Source organism: Nothobranchius furzeri, chromosome 4 (genome assembly GCF_043380555.1).
Source record: "Nothobranchius furzeri strain GRZ-AD chromosome 4, NfurGRZ-RIMD1, whole genome shotgun sequence".
NCBI classification, from domain to species: Eukaryota; Metazoa; Chordata; class Actinopteri; order Cyprinodontiformes; family Nothobranchiidae; genus Nothobranchius; species Nothobranchius furzeri.
Window position 1 is genome coordinate 17096318 of NC_091744.1, and position 15176 is coordinate 17111493.

At 41.8% G+C, this 15176-nt stretch overlaps 1 protein-coding gene and 1 long non-coding RNA gene across 2 annotated transcripts; one reads left to right on the top strand and one right to left on the bottom strand.

Moving 5' to 3' along the window:
- The first annotated feature begins 941 nt into the window (after window positions 1-941).
- Window positions 942-1358, top strand: LOC139069737 (uncharacterized). Its single transcript, XR_011520427.1, has 2 exons — window positions 942-1075; window positions 1262-1358. It is a non-coding gene; the product is annotated as an uncharacterized lncRNA (long non-coding RNA).
- Window positions 1359-11744: 10386 nt separating this feature from the next.
- Window positions 11745-14597, bottom strand: tnip2 (TNFAIP3 interacting protein 2). The gene is made up of 6 exons (XM_015964251.3): window positions 14071-14597; window positions 13659-13952; window positions 13443-13532; window positions 13060-13305; window positions 12859-12975; window positions 11745-12754 (listed from the first exon to the last, which is right to left on the bottom strand). Exons 1-6 carry the CDS (start codon window positions 14392-14394, stop codon window positions 12485-12487), a joined length of 1341 nt encoding a protein of 446 aa, XP_015819737.1. The 5' UTR covers window positions 14395-14597; the 3' UTR covers window positions 11745-12484.
- Between the last annotated feature and the right edge of the window lie 579 nt (window positions 14598-15176).

The following is a 15176-nucleotide window of genomic DNA, read 5'->3' on the forward strand; positions in this document are numbered from 1 at the left end:
ACATGTCCCCGGCAAAAATTGTGATTGGCAGCTGTGTCCCCCCCACTTTAAAAAAGCCTGCTGATGAGGATTTTTGTTTTACCAGCTCAGATCTTATACCAGGGGTCGGCAACCTGTTCCCATCAAAGAGCCATTATTACCCGTTTCCCACAGTAAAGAAAACACCGCAGCAGCCGCGGCGTTGTGGGCGGGGCCTACCCTCAGACAGCAGAGAGCTGCTCACAACCAGGTGACAGCAACAGGTACCGGTCGCTCGCATGGGCGTCGCACCCGTGGGGGATTCAACACCCACACCTTTCCAGCTGTTTTGCTCACCTCCACGCCAGTCTGGTTTCTTTATGTCGCACTCACTCTGTTTGCCTCATCTCCTTCTTCACCTCCGCTTCTGACAGCCAATGTCGGGTTTCCAGGAGAGCAGGAGAGGGAGGGACGGAAGAGCTCGACTGAATTCATAATTTTACATCTTGACATTAGCTGTACAAAGTCTGAGTTTGATAAAGTGAAGAACAACAATTAGCAGAGGTTTATAACAGGCGCGGCGCCAGGTTTTCATTTTTGGGTGGGCCACGGTAATTCTGGACGGACCTTAATAAGCAGTGACTTAAGTGAAGCAGGCAGGACGCGCTAGAAAATTTCGTTTAAAAAGACGTCATAAATGTGTTCCCCCGTCATTTTTATTTCTAAAATATGAAGTAAAAACTCCCAATTTAATTTTCATTCATGTAGCTGCCGTCAAAGGCAACTCTAGCATTTAAGTTCATTTTATTGGATTTAATGTTGAAACAATTAGTAGTTCAAAGATTGAGAAATAATATTTCAATAGTAATTCATATTCTGTTCATTAGATTTATATGTTTAAATGTGTATTTGTGTTAACTGTGCAATTAGATGGGAACCTTTTCTATAGTTCCATCCATTGTTGCTAAGGGGGCATTTTTCTTGGCACACTCAGCAAGCAATTAAGAGACGAGCCACGAGGTTGTACGTCTGCAGTAAGTTAAATAAAGAGTGCCTTTTTTGGACTACCTCACGGTGTACGGATTAAAGTTTATTCCCTTTGAGTGAGGCCAATGAGGTAAATGTTTTCTTTTGTTTATTATCGTTGTATATGTAAATTATGTAGATTTGCGTGATATTCTAGTGCAGTTACCGCAGTGTTAAGTGTAACGTGTATTTTATTGATCTATTTGTTGACATGTTCGTCATATAATGCTTAAGGACTTTATTAAGAATATTCATTTAAGTTTGTATTTCTTTTTAGTTCTGACGGCATTGTATCGGCTGTGGTTGGACATCATTACATGTTAAGACATGTCGAAGAATCCTCCTGTCCGAAATAAATGTCAGTAAAAACCAAAGAACAAGTTGAGCTTTATTAAGACTCGAGGGGAGTAACAGTCAGAACTCAGCCTGCTTCGTGCTGGAGGAGAGAGAAGGAGAAAGAAGTCTGCCGCAGCAGAGCCGAGCCGACAGCTGAGCGAGCGGAGCCGAGTGGGAGCGAAGCTGAGCCGACAGCGCGCTGGGTCACGTGGTTAAGATCGCGTCTCGCTCTCAAGCATCAAAGACACCCAAACACACACACACACACACAGACATCCCATAAAGCAACCAGAGTCCAGTGGTGCAGCTTGTTAAGCTAGAAATAAGTAACACGTTTATACAAGTTAAATGTGGAGAGAAGATTTCTTTAGCTCATCTTAAAGGGACTCTGTCAAGCAGTGAAAGGGGAAGTGTGGTGGTTGAGAGTAAAAGTTTAACTTCATGTTATTAGTCGTTTATGTTAAGTAACTGCAATTAAGGCACGTTTAAGTTGATTATAAGGGTTTTGCTTATTTTTAAGACTGCATTAGATATTTAAAGGTCACATTATAGTATTTTGTTTGACTTTGAAAGTTATTTTCTGTTTAACTACAAGTGAAGAACAATTTATTATTTGGTTTAAGTGATGGTGACATATATTTAAGCAGACTCTTTAAAGTAAAGCAATTTAAAGTTCTTAGGTGCTTCATAAGGTGACCATTCACGTGTTTAAGTGGACCTAGGTGACTTGTGAATTCAGTATTATACCTTTGACTGCCTGTGACATGGAGCAAGAAGGCTGTAACACTGAAGCTGTGGAGCAGCAAGAAGCTTTTGAAGAGCAAGAAAGTTTGCAAGAACCATGCACAAGTAAAGCTACTAAAGAAGGAAGTTTGAGGAAAAGTCAAAGAGTTAAGAGGTTCACTGAAAAGGGCCAAGCACTACATGATGAAAAGGTGAACAAGCTTCAAGCTTGCTTTAAAGTCCGTTATGAAAGGTGGAAAGTTGTTGCAAAACAAGGCAAAAAGGCACTTGAGGAACCTGTTAGTGCAAAACTTAAAGAGCTTATTGACCGAGTCGAATATGCCTCAGCAGAAGTGAAACAAGTTTATGATGAGCTGCGCAGTCATGAAACTCCTGATGCAGACACTCGCCGCAGAGTGGATACCTGTGACGCGGTTTCGCAGAAGATCATAAGGCTAACTCAAGAAAAATTAGCAGCAGAAGAAGACGAAGAACTTTCTGAGATATTAGTTCACTGGAGCGATAAAGGATCATCATTTAATTCTGCGACCTCTCAAAGATCCAAGAGTTCAAATAGCAGGCAATCAAGAAGCTCAAGTAAGTTGTCTGTAAAGAGGCAAGAAGCAGCTGCAGAGCTTGCGGCTACTGAAGCAACTCTGAAGATTATGGAGGAAATGGAAAGTGAAAGAAAGGCACTTGAAATCCTTGAAGCAGAGAATGCTGAGAAACAGAAGGCCTTAGAGCAAAAGCGAAGAGAGCTTGAAAGGCTAGAAACAGTAAAGAAAATGAATGCTGCTAAAGCACGTCTGAAAGTGTACAATGAGGAAGGAAACTCAGATGAAGAAATATCAGACATTCTGCACGAAAGGAGTAAACGGAGAAATGTTACATCCGAACCGAATAATCAGTTTGCACATTTGCAACTTAATGCAAATGCAGAGCCGTTTGATATGCCACAAGCCAACTCAAGGGCACAAACAAGAGAAAGCAAACATGAAGATAGTACCATAACATTGGCCCAAGCTCTAGCTGAGTCCATTCACATAAGTCGCCTGCCAGTACCAGAACCTACAGTCTTCAACGGAGATCCTCTCAAGTACAATGATTGGAAATTGTCGTTTCAAATGCTGATAGACAGAAAGAACATCCCAGTGAATGAAAAGATTTACTATCTTCGCAAGTATGTTGGAGGACCGGCGCGAAAGGCTGTTGAGAGTTATTTTCTGTTGGGAACAGAGCGTGCTTATTACTCAGCATGGAATATTTTGGAGGAAAGATACGGAAGTTCATTTGTAATCACCAAAGCTTTCAGAGATAAGTTGACATCATGGCCAAGGATTGGTAACAAGGATAGCATTGAACTTCGAGAATTTTCAGATTTCCTCAGAGGATGTGAAGCGGCCATGCTTCAGGTTAAAGGTCTTGAAGTTTTGAACGACTGCCATGAGAATCAGAGAATGCTAAGCAAGCTACCTGATTGGTTGTCAGCAAGATGGAATCGAAAGGTCATTGAAATTGAAGAGCAAGATGGTTCTTTTCCAACATTTAACCACTTTGTTGACTTCATTGCGAGAGAGGCCAAGATTGCGTGCAATCCAGTAACATCGCTTCATGCACTCAAAGCAGGTGACTCAGAGAAAATGAAATCATCCAAGACAAGAAGTGTTGGAGTAAAGGTGCTAGTGAGTGCTGCAGAAGAGACGTCCAACACAAAAAAATGTGTGTTTTGTGAAAACTCAAATCATAGCATTCACACATGTAGGAAGTTTATGGACAAGGTCTTGAGTGAAAGAGTCAAGTTTGTGCAAACCAGGGGACTGTGCTTTGGATGTCTAGGCTTTGGACACCAATCCAAGAAATGTGAAAAGAGAAAGATGTGTGACACATGTAAAGGGAAACACCCGACATGTTTGCATGAAGAACGAGACAAATCCTCAAGGAAAAGGAAAGAGGAAGAAAGTGACAAGGAACCACAAATGAAAGAGAGTAGAGAAACCAAACCCAAGGAAGCACCAAGTGAAGCAATATCAAACCGTGTAATTCAAAGTGACAGAAGTAATCTCACATCTACAATCATTCCAGTTTGGTTATCCACAATAAGCAATCCTGAACATGAGATTCTTCTCTATGCTCTTCTTGACAGCCAAAGTGACACGACATTCGTCTTGGAAGAAAAGGCAGAAGCTCTAGATGCAGAGAAGACATGTGTGCAGTTAAAGCTCTCGACAATGTCTTCTAAAGATACTTTAGTACCAAGTCAACGGTTGTTTGGATTACAGGTCAGAGGTTTCTATTCTTCAAGGAGAATTCCGCTTCCTGTGACATACACAAGAGAGTTTATTCCTGCGAATTTGAGTCATATTCCCACACAAAGGACAGCAAGAGCGTGGCCACACTTACAGCACCTGGCTGAAGAAATCGCTCCACTGATTGAATGTGAAGTAGGCCTGCTCATTGGTTACAATTGCTCACAAGTGTTGGTACCCAGAGAAGTTGTGGCAGGAGAAGATAATGAACCTTTTGCCCAAAGAACAGACCTTGGCTGGACAATAGTAGGAGGAACTAATCCATGTGTTGACTATGGGGATGCCATAGGATGTAGCCACAAAATCATTGTCAAGGAAGTGACACCTAATCAGTCAGCTAAGCAGTTGGTCAAAGAAGTGCGATACATCTGTCGCACACAAGTCAAAGAGGTGGTCACATCCGCAGATGTAATTAAGGTGCTCGAGTCCGATTTCAATGAAAGAAAGGTGGAAGACTCACACTTCTCTCAAGAAGATTTGAGGTTCATCTCCATATTGGAAGAAGGAGTGAAGATGAAATCAGATGGACACTGTGAGTTACCTTTGCCATTTAAGCAAGACAGACCAAGTCTGGCAAACAACCGGAGTTGTGCTGAACACAGACTCAAATATTTGAAAAGAAGATTTGAGAAGGACAAGCAATACCACAAAGACTACACAGAGTTCATGAGAGAGACTATAGAGCGTGGTGATGCTGAAAGAGTTCCCTCTGTAGACCTGGACAAAAGCCCTGCCTGGTATATTCCACACCATGGGGTGTATCATCCACAAAAGCCTGGCAAGATAAGAGTGGTGTTTGATTGTTCAGCAAAGTACGAAGGAGTTTCCTTGAACGACTACCTGCTTACAGGGCCAGAGTTAACCAACTCTCTGGTGGGGGTCCTGTGTCGATTTCGGAAAGGTCCAGTTGCAGTGATGTGCGACATTGAGCGCATGTTCCATCAATTCAGAGTCAGAGAAGAAGATCAAGATTACTTTCGCTTCTTGTGGTGGGACAATGGAGACTTCAACTCTACTCCATCTGTCTATCGCATGCGCGTACACCTGTTTGGAGCTGCTTCTTCCCCTGCCTGTGCAAACTTTGGTCTCAAGTATATTGCTGCACAAGGTCAAGGCAAGTTCAGTGAAGCTACCATAAGGTTCATTGAGAGAAATTTTTATGTGGACGATGGTCTTATCAGTTTCCACTCAGAAGATGAGGCAATTCGTTTGGTGAAGGAAGCAAAGGAACTTTGCAGCACAGGAGGCTTGCGACTTCATAAGTTCGTTTCAAACAGTAAGCAAGTACTTCATTCGCTGCCGGAAGAAGATTGTGCAGATACAGTGAGAAAAGACTTGTCACTGGGCGAGCAACAAATTGAAAGAGCCCTAGGTGTCAAATGGTGCATTGACTCGGATCATTTCCAGTTTCGAGTAGTTGTGAATGAGCAGCCACTTTCCAGAAGAGGAGTGTTGTCCACAGTAGCCTCCATTTACGATCCACTTGGCTTTGTGGCACCTTTTGTTCTACTTGGGAAGCAGATACTACAGCAGATGTGTCGTGAGAAAGCAGATTGGGACGAACCACTCGCAAGCGATCTGAAGTCACGGTGGGAGTGCTGGTTGTTGGATCTAAAAAATCTAGCAGATGTCAAGATTGACAGATGTTACCTGCCCAGAGTTTTTCAAACAGTTCAGAAGTACGAGCTTCACCATTTCTCAGACGCAAGTGTTTCAGGGTATGGTGTTTGTATGTACCTGAGAGCTGTCAGTGAAGCAGGACAAGTCTACTGCTCTCTTGTCTTTGACAAGTCCAGAGTAACAGTGATCGTACAAGATGACCAAGCATCGAGAAACGACTGGAAGTTGGCCAAAGTTGTTGCCATACACCCGAGTGAATATGGATGAATACGCAAAGTACAACTGTTAATGAGTGACTCATTGTTAGATGATCATGGAAAGAGACTGAGTAAACCAGTTCTACTTGACAGACCTATACACAAAACTGTGACATTGTTAGAAGCAGATTAGTGTACATTTCATAAGTTCATGGGTAAAATCACAAGTGATTGGTGGGAGTGTAGCTGCCGTCAAAGGCAACTCTAGCATTTAAGTTCATTTTATTGGATTTAATGTTGAAACAATTAGTAGTTCAAAGATTGAGAAATAATATTTCAATAGTAATTCATATTCTGTTCATTAGATTTATATGTTTAAATGTGTATTTGTGTTAACTGTGCAATTAGATGGGAACCTTTTCTATAGTTCCATCCATTGTTGCTAAGGGGGCATTTTTCTTGGCACACTCAGCAAGCAATTAAGAGACGAGCCACGAGGTTGTACGTCTGCAGTAAGTTAAATAAAGAGTGCCTTTTTTGGACTACCTCACGGTGTACGGATTAAAGTTTATTCCCTTTGAGTGAGGCCAATGAGGTAAATGTTTTCTTTTGTTTATTATCGTTGTATATGTAAATTATGTAGATTTGCGTGATATTCTAGTGCAGTTACCGCAGTGTTAAGTGTAACGTGTATTTTATTGATCTATTTGTTGACATGTTCGTCATATAATGCTTAAGGACTTTATTAAGAATATTCATTTAAGTTTGTATTTCTTTTTAGTTCTGACGGCATTGTATCGGCTGTGGTTGGACATCATTACATGTTAAGACATGTCGAAGAATCCTCCTGTCCGAAATAAATGTCAGTAAAAACCAAAGAACAAGTTGAGCTTTATTAAGACTCGAGGGGAGTAACAATTCATTTGTCATTAATATGTAGTCTACACCCGTGCGTTAAGTGGACCATCTTCCAGTAAAAGCAAAGCATCCAGCCCATCTCTCCAAATGCGTAAAATGTGCACCACAGCCGTTAGGCGCGCGCGCACCGTCAGCTACATCAGCCCAGAGAAGAGCAGAGCAAATAGAATAGAGGATCATTCTGTCTGGATGTGGATGGAGATTACATTTTACAGCAGCCTGATCATCATTTAAATAAAACCATCACCTGTCTTCTAGTCCATCAGCATTATTTTAATTGGTGTGTGTGTGTGTGTGTGTGTGTGTGTTTTCCACTTCAAACACTGGTCTAACCAACCAGACCAGCATGTCCAGTAACATATTAATGTTACAATTAAACAGTTTCACTTCATGTAGGCTAGGAACGTTTCACCTGCCGTGGCCCGACCGCTTTTGATCCACATAAACTTTGTGCGTGATCAAATGTCTCTACAGGTGCTCTCTGAGCTGAAGAGGCTGTTCTGCCTCAGACTGGATGCGTCATGCGTCTCCATATTAGAGACGGGAACAAGCGCTGTTCAGCCAAAGTTTAATAATTTCATAAAAAGAACATTTTTCCAAGCTCATCATGCGCATCAGTGTGCGTCGGGGTAATTCTTTCAAAACAGCCAGCATCCTTGAGTTTATCCATCAAAATACAGTCAAATGGAAATATCTGTAACCTGCCATTTAACTGTTTTGCCTTCTTGTGAAGATTGTTGCAAAGAGAAACAACTAAACTTGATTAACCCCAGAGCCACGCGCAATGCGCTGTACCGACTGTAAAATGAGGGGAAACAATTTAATCGGATCCTTTTCTTTTCAACATGGTTTAATGTAAAGTTTCATTCAGTACAAACTTTAGTTACACCAATCTAACGAGACAGAGCCTGGATTTGTATTCTGAACAGTTTAAACATGTTTAAAACGGAGACGTGCGTGACGCGTCTAAAATTCGCACCTGCTCCGCTATTATGGAAATTAAACTAACAAGGTGAATAACATCAAATTATTTTAGGCACAGACAACATCTCCCACACTTTTGAAAATCTTGCAACGCGCCTGGTTGCTCGTGTACGTCAAAGTTATCTTTCATAAGAAGATAATCATAAAACGATTTATATAAAGATGATCCAGAAGTTGTAGCCCGTCTCTGCCTATACAATATTTTGATATTTTTCACCCTGTTGGTGGTTTTACTGAGCAGGTGCCACTTTTGTCATACGTTTCTTTTAAAAACATGTTTAGACTGTTCAGAATACAAATCCAGGCTCTCAGAACCAGAGCGCATGCGGGAAGGTTCCTCCCACTGAAGCGAGAGTTTTCCAAACCCGGTCTCTCAGAGAGATTTGTCACTTAGAAAATGTTCCCTGATTATGAAACTTTGGCTGAATAGTGCTTGTTCCTGTCTCCAATGTGGCGACGCATCCAGGAGCCGTCTGAGGAGAATCCCAGAATCTGACATCCTCCAGCTCAGGAAGCGCATATGATTACGCACAAGCGTGACGCGTCAACCCGGTCTCACAGTAAGACCGGGTTGACCTGTTCAGGTTTACGCAGACAATCTTTACATTTGGAATTAGCATACAGATGTAAAATTAATGCAGTAAAATATAAAGCTTTTTATTTAAATATTCATTCATTATTTTATAAGCACAGAGAGCCGCATCAGATGGATGGAAGAGCCGCATGCGGCTACAGAGCCGCCGACCCCTGTGCTAGCCTACTTTATTGTCCCCAGCAATTTTTAAACCCCACTCAAGTGTATGGTTATTGTCCCCAGCAATTCTGAAAACAAACTGACGCCCTTGCCAACATAATTATAGCTCATAGTTTATGACCCAAGGGCTATAGACCTTGGTTTAACTCATTTAAGTCTAACCAGTACAGACCCAAATACCAATATCTTGCAAATACTGACAACAAGAATTATACAGTATATAACAAATAAATGCAAATAAATTGATGAATAAATTGATGTTCACAAAATGTTGCATAACATTTATTTAGTCGTGTCAAGGTGCTGTAGGAGAGTGCACTAGCACCGTGTCCTCAGAGAGATTAGTTATTAGTTATCAGGAAGTTATTTCTACCTTATTTATAAACTATTCATTTACAGGTCCATCTTTTAATGTAATAATTGTCCCAACCACAGCTGCACCCCCCACCCCCCAACCCGGTCACACACCAATCGGGGCAAGCTGCACGTGTGTTTAGCACGCTGCACGCGCACATTTAGTTGTTTTTAGTGGCTCAGGAGTCCGCAGGTGCGGTGTGTGTCACTCACTCACTCAACAGAGCCGACTCTGAGAGTAGTGATGTGTCGGTAGCGAACGAACAGGCTCTAAGAGCCGGCTCTTTGAAGTGAACGACGGGAGCCGGCTCGTCATTGGGAGCCGTCCCCTCCCCCCTCCCCCCCTGCCTTGGTGAAAGCTACAGGCAATTGGTCAACATGTGTAACTGTGTGTCCAGACTGTCCACACACAGAGCAGTAGGGGCGGGGAAGAGGTAGGATCAGACTCAGACAGATACACAGCAGAGCACATGCCAGTGGAGGGAGACAGGAATGAGGAGGAGGAAAAAGGCAAGCGAGAGGGAGGAGAGTGCGACGAAGACGGTGAGAAAATGAGCGCCAGCAGTCGGAAAGTGGAGATTTGTTAAAGTGTTCAGTTATTAAATCCATAGAAATTATAAACATTTGATATATTTCTTTTTTTTACATTAGTAAATTATTTTACATATAGTTTAGCATTATTTTGGTTATAAATGTACTCTACGCAACAGAAAATCTGAGGAGCCACTTGGGAGCCGAAAGAGCCGGCTCTTTTTGGTGAGCTGAGCCAAAAGAACCGGCTCTCTAAAAAGAGCCGGAATTCCCATCACTATCTGAGAGCCGTTTCTTTAGCGACTGACATCACTGCATCATTCCCTTTCCTAATGTCCTGAAGAACGGTCCGGAGAGCAGGCGGAGTGTTTAGCTAACCTGCAGGAAATGTCGACGACAGTTATCCAGAAAGTAGCTAAGGGTTACCAGAGATGTTTCTGAGGTGTTCGCTAGGTACTTTTAAGATTTAAAAAGTCAAGAAGGGGGTCTGAAAAGCTGTTAGAAATAGCGTCAAAGTCGCCTAGTTGGCAACACCCTAGGAGGAGCGCTTCATTTGCAAGTCGGGGCAGCACAAGTGGGAGGAGCAAATAATCGGCTTGTTTTGTTTTTATAATCGTTCAAAACTCAGATCGTAATCGTGATTAAAATTCGATTAATTGAGCAGCCCTACTTGTAACATAAGCTAGCTGGTTATATTATTAATGCTTATTAAGCTAATATTTTGTCCTGGGTCCAGTCAAGCCTGTCAGCTGGCCTGAGCGTGCACATTAATGTTCCATCATCCAGGCATCTAGATTCAAGAGTCAACTTAAAAAAGGGCATATTCACAACTATAAAACTAAAAGAGGATCTGTCAGAGGGAATTAAAGCACGTTTTCATGAAACCGTAAAAGGCCAAACTGTTTTCTTTGTTCCAGTTTGTCGATAAATGATCAGACCAGTGATTCAAATGGAAAGAAATAACTTTCTGATAGTCAACGTTGACATTTTTTATTTCTCACTTCACTGGGTAAGCTTATTGTATGCATTTGTTTCTATTAAGGTGTTTATTTATTCTGCTTAATGATACATTACTTTCTGACTTTGAGCTGGTGGAAACTGAATACTTTTCTCAGGCAAAAAGATTAAATGTAGCCACCAGTTCATTTGACTTGCTTAAATATAGAAAAATTGCCATTGTCCCTTTTGAATAATTTTAGATGAAAAATTTGTCACTTTGTCGTATTTTTCTGTATTTTGTTTCTCTGACCCGATTTCTCCAGTCCTACATAGTGCATGGTGGAAAGCATGTGAACCAGAAAAAAATGTAATTTAAAAAAATACAACAAACAAAAGAATCTTAGTGAGAGCCCTTTTAAAGGGTTAACTTTAACAAGGATCACTTAGTTTAATGTGACCTAACAAAAATTACAGAATTAAGCAATAGTTTGTTACGTAGCTCATGAATGTTCGGCTTTATAAAAAAGTGACCTGGTTTTCTACATTTATTACTATAAATGTCTTATCTGACCTGAAATCAGCAGATACATAATTACACATATACACTCACAAAAATATTATAGTTGTTAGTCTCTGCCATGCAGTGCAACTGCATACTTCCTTTTTCAAGTAGGGGATGTCCAGCTTCCTGTGCTTACAACACAAAACCCATGACAACTGATTCACCAAACTGAACTATAGATGCCTCAAAGCGATACTTTCAGCAGCTAAACTGGACGGTGTTGTATTCACCCACTTATCTACAGAACAGTCATTGAGGTTTGGGTTTAACTTTAGCTGTTCCTCTCTGCACCTTTGCAACACAACAGCTGGGAATCTAGCTGTCACAGTGCAGCGTGCCTAATCAGGCAACACTGGGATGGGGCTTTCCACCGAGCAAACACACACACACACACACACGTGACATGCTTAAAACACATGCACACAAACTTAGATGAAGTAGCACCAACGTTTTTGTGGTCGGATCACGATCTGTGGTTGAAGCTACGTGCTGCAGATTTATCTCTCAGATGAAAAATGCACCACACAATCAAAAGCTACATTTCAATAGATCATATTTATAGGAAACAACATGTTTTATTACAAAAATAACATCTACAGGAAAAAAACTAAGTCTTTAAAAATGATTTTATGTCAGTTTGGATGCATTATTTACATATACTGCTTTAAAAATGATTGAAATATTTATTTCTGCCTGTCATGTATTTAAAAATACATGTTTACACAACATTTATGGCTTAAGTTGGATATAAAAACAAGACATTGCACTGAAACAATCACTCTTTTCCAATGAGAAATACAAATAAATATTAATATAGTTAGACTTTTTAAATCTGTCATTAAAAGAATATATTTACTTAAAGAAACACTAACAATAGCACCACATAAACAATTAGGTATAAACCCAAAGTAAGAAGCTTATGCATCAATAATATTTTAATCGCATTATGATAACACAATGGTTTTTTTTTGGGCTAAATAACAAAAAAGTGCAAAAAGATTGTAATTTGACATTGAGGTATATAACATTTTAAAAACTGCATTGGCATCTTCTCTCCCCAACACAGTAATCTCCTGCAGTGCCATGGGACAACTCTGTCTGGGTGTTTGTACAGATCTAAAACCATGAACTCATTTTCTCTTGCAAAATGGAAAGTTTGGGGTTATGTTCACATCTCAAGATGTCAGTTATTTAATCTGAACCTCCACCCAGGTTGCTTCCTGCATTGTAGTGCTGCTTTACAGTGTTCAGTAGAGAATCAAAAACTGGTTTTCGTTTATAGCCGGGCGCACTCTTCAAAATGGTTCATGCACTCTGCAGCTTCTGTGTCGTTGAACCTGGCGGAGCAGTGCGGACACTGTAGTTCCGACAGACCTGGGAGTTCGTTCCAATTTGTTACGTTTGCAGCAGCAGCGTCCACTGCAGGCGGCGGCGGCCTTTCAGCAGCAGCCCTTAGCAGAGGCTCTGAGGAGTCCTTACTTCGCCTCGAGGAGATCCTGTGTCCTATGTGAACACGGCACACAGAACCCAGGTCTCTGCCTGCTCCCTGCAGAGATTTACAAACACCTTGTCAAGCCACGTGGCTGTAATAAGTAAAAAAATGAGTGGATGCTTGTACAGAAGCATCTAAATGACGATCTGACACCTCACCTGTTTGTGGATCTGCTGCTTCAGCTGAGAAATCTGCTCCTTCAGGTCTGCGATCTGACCCTGTGCACGCGCTCTGTCGGCTCGCTCTGATTTAAAGTCGTCTGTATAAATCAAAACCTTACGGGGAAAACAAAACAACTTTGAAAATTCACAAAACGATTACGATCACTTTAAATGTGCTAATATTACATTAATACCAACCTGCTGCTCCAAGGTCTGGATTCGCTCTTGGCCTTGCCTCCTTATCTCCTCCACCTCTCTCTCCAACCTTGAACAGTCTCTTATTTTCTCCTCCAGTAAAGTGTTGAGCCTGGCGATCTCCTGATGAAGCAACACTGAGCTGACGGAGCCCTGCCCGGTGTTCTCCTTCAGCCTCTGACACAACCCTCGGATGTAGTCCTCCCTGCTTGAGTCATACTTCTGCCACTGAGAATTCAAACTCTGTACCTAAACAATGGAAATAAATAAGAAGCAAAGCTCAGCATTAGAAATTGTGTGTGCAGCTGATAACAGATTTGGTTGGAAGTAAAATTTTGCACTGAAATATAGGGGGAAATCTGTTGAAATCAAAAATACAAACGCACATAAGCTACGCGCTGCTTCAGCTGTTGGTTCTCCTCTTGAAGCTGATGAATTTGGGATTTGGCAGCACTTAGGTCAGAAGAGCTGGGCGTCTGGAATAAAAAGTCAAAAAGGGGTTAATAAATAACTCAAAAAGAGCAAAGAAGGCATTGATTTTTTATATTGTTTATATATATATATATTGAGCAAAAATATTATAAAATAAGATGAAATTGTACTTTTTGCTGCTGGGACACTTCCTCCACTTCTTCTCCGTCTCCTCCCTTCTTCTCCAGCCTGCCCAGCAGCTCCTGGCACACCCTCACTGTGGCGCTGAGCTGACCCCGCAGCTGGTCAGCTTCTTCGGCCAGCGACGTGCAGAGCACGGTCCTGGTGGCTTCGGCCCGCTGCTTCTCCTCCAGGGCTGTCCTCAGCCTGTGGATCTCCTGGTCCTTGTCGTGGTCCGGCTGACACCTGATGCTCTCCAGCTCCAGATCTTTCTCTCTGAGCTGCAGGTTCAACCTCTGGATCTCCTAGTTTGGGGGACACAAAGAAGAAAGTATGAGAAACCAACTTTTTTCCTGAAAATGACAGAAATAAATCATGCTTTTTACATATTTGAAGCTTCCTTTGGAGCTGCTGGTTTTTTACCTCTGCTTGACAGGATGCCTTGAGCTCCAGATCATCTTTCTTCTGTTTTATTTTGCACAGCTCCTTCAGTAAACTCTCCACCAAAGACTTGGAGGGACCGAGGAACACCCGCTCGTCGTCTCCCATCGTCATGCAGATCCTCTCATGCCTCCCGACCCTGGACTTTAAATCTGCGATTATATTGTCCTTTACGCAGATCTGTTTGTTGAGAAGCTCGATTTCCTGCCTCGTCTCGTGAAACAAAGTGTTTAACACGCTGTAGCTCCGCATTTTGTCCTTCGGCTGCGCCTCGTTCTCCGCCTTCAAACTACTCGAGCTATCCATCGCAATCGCAATGCTTAAAATTTGTAGATTTCGCGAAAAACGGTTTCAGTCTTTTAATAATCCAGCATTTGACGCCTCTGCCTCTTACTCTGAGTCTTTCAGAAACACACCGAGAAGGTGAATTCTGGAGGAGATCTGGCGCATCAGTGTCGAGAATATCCCCGGACGCTCTTGGGGGATTTCCTAGGGAACTTCCCCGCGGACTTTTCTGAGCGTCGTCAAAACGGAGCCTGGCTTTCAAAGACTCACTGCCGAGATCCGTTGGTAAAAAAAAGTGGAGGCTTGTCAGGCTGTTGGCACAAATTCACTGGCTGTTTGTACAAAAACACAAAACGATTCCCCTTTCTTGCTGTCTTCAGCTAGCTAGCGTCGGCTAGTTAGGCAACCAGAAAATTGATATCACTGCTGCATTCACTGCCGTCGTAAATTCGAGAACATTCAGCACAAACCAAACGAGTTCACCTGATAGAACAATCCCCACTCTACACATTTCGAATATTATTCACGTGAGTCACAAAAAATGCTAATCTAAGTTACATTTTTTGTGAACCCAGTATTTGGGTGGTGGCTTTCACCTGAAAGTATATGGCAACACAAATAGATGCTAACAAGTACAGTTTCCCAGTTACCAAACATCCCGTCCCTACCAATCACATCAGATGATTCAGTATATGAATTCCCCTCACAGTCCATTATTTTGTCCATGTGAATTTCCCCCACTGCATTTGATACTTTTTAGCTCATTATTATTATTATTATTATTATTATTATTATTATTATTA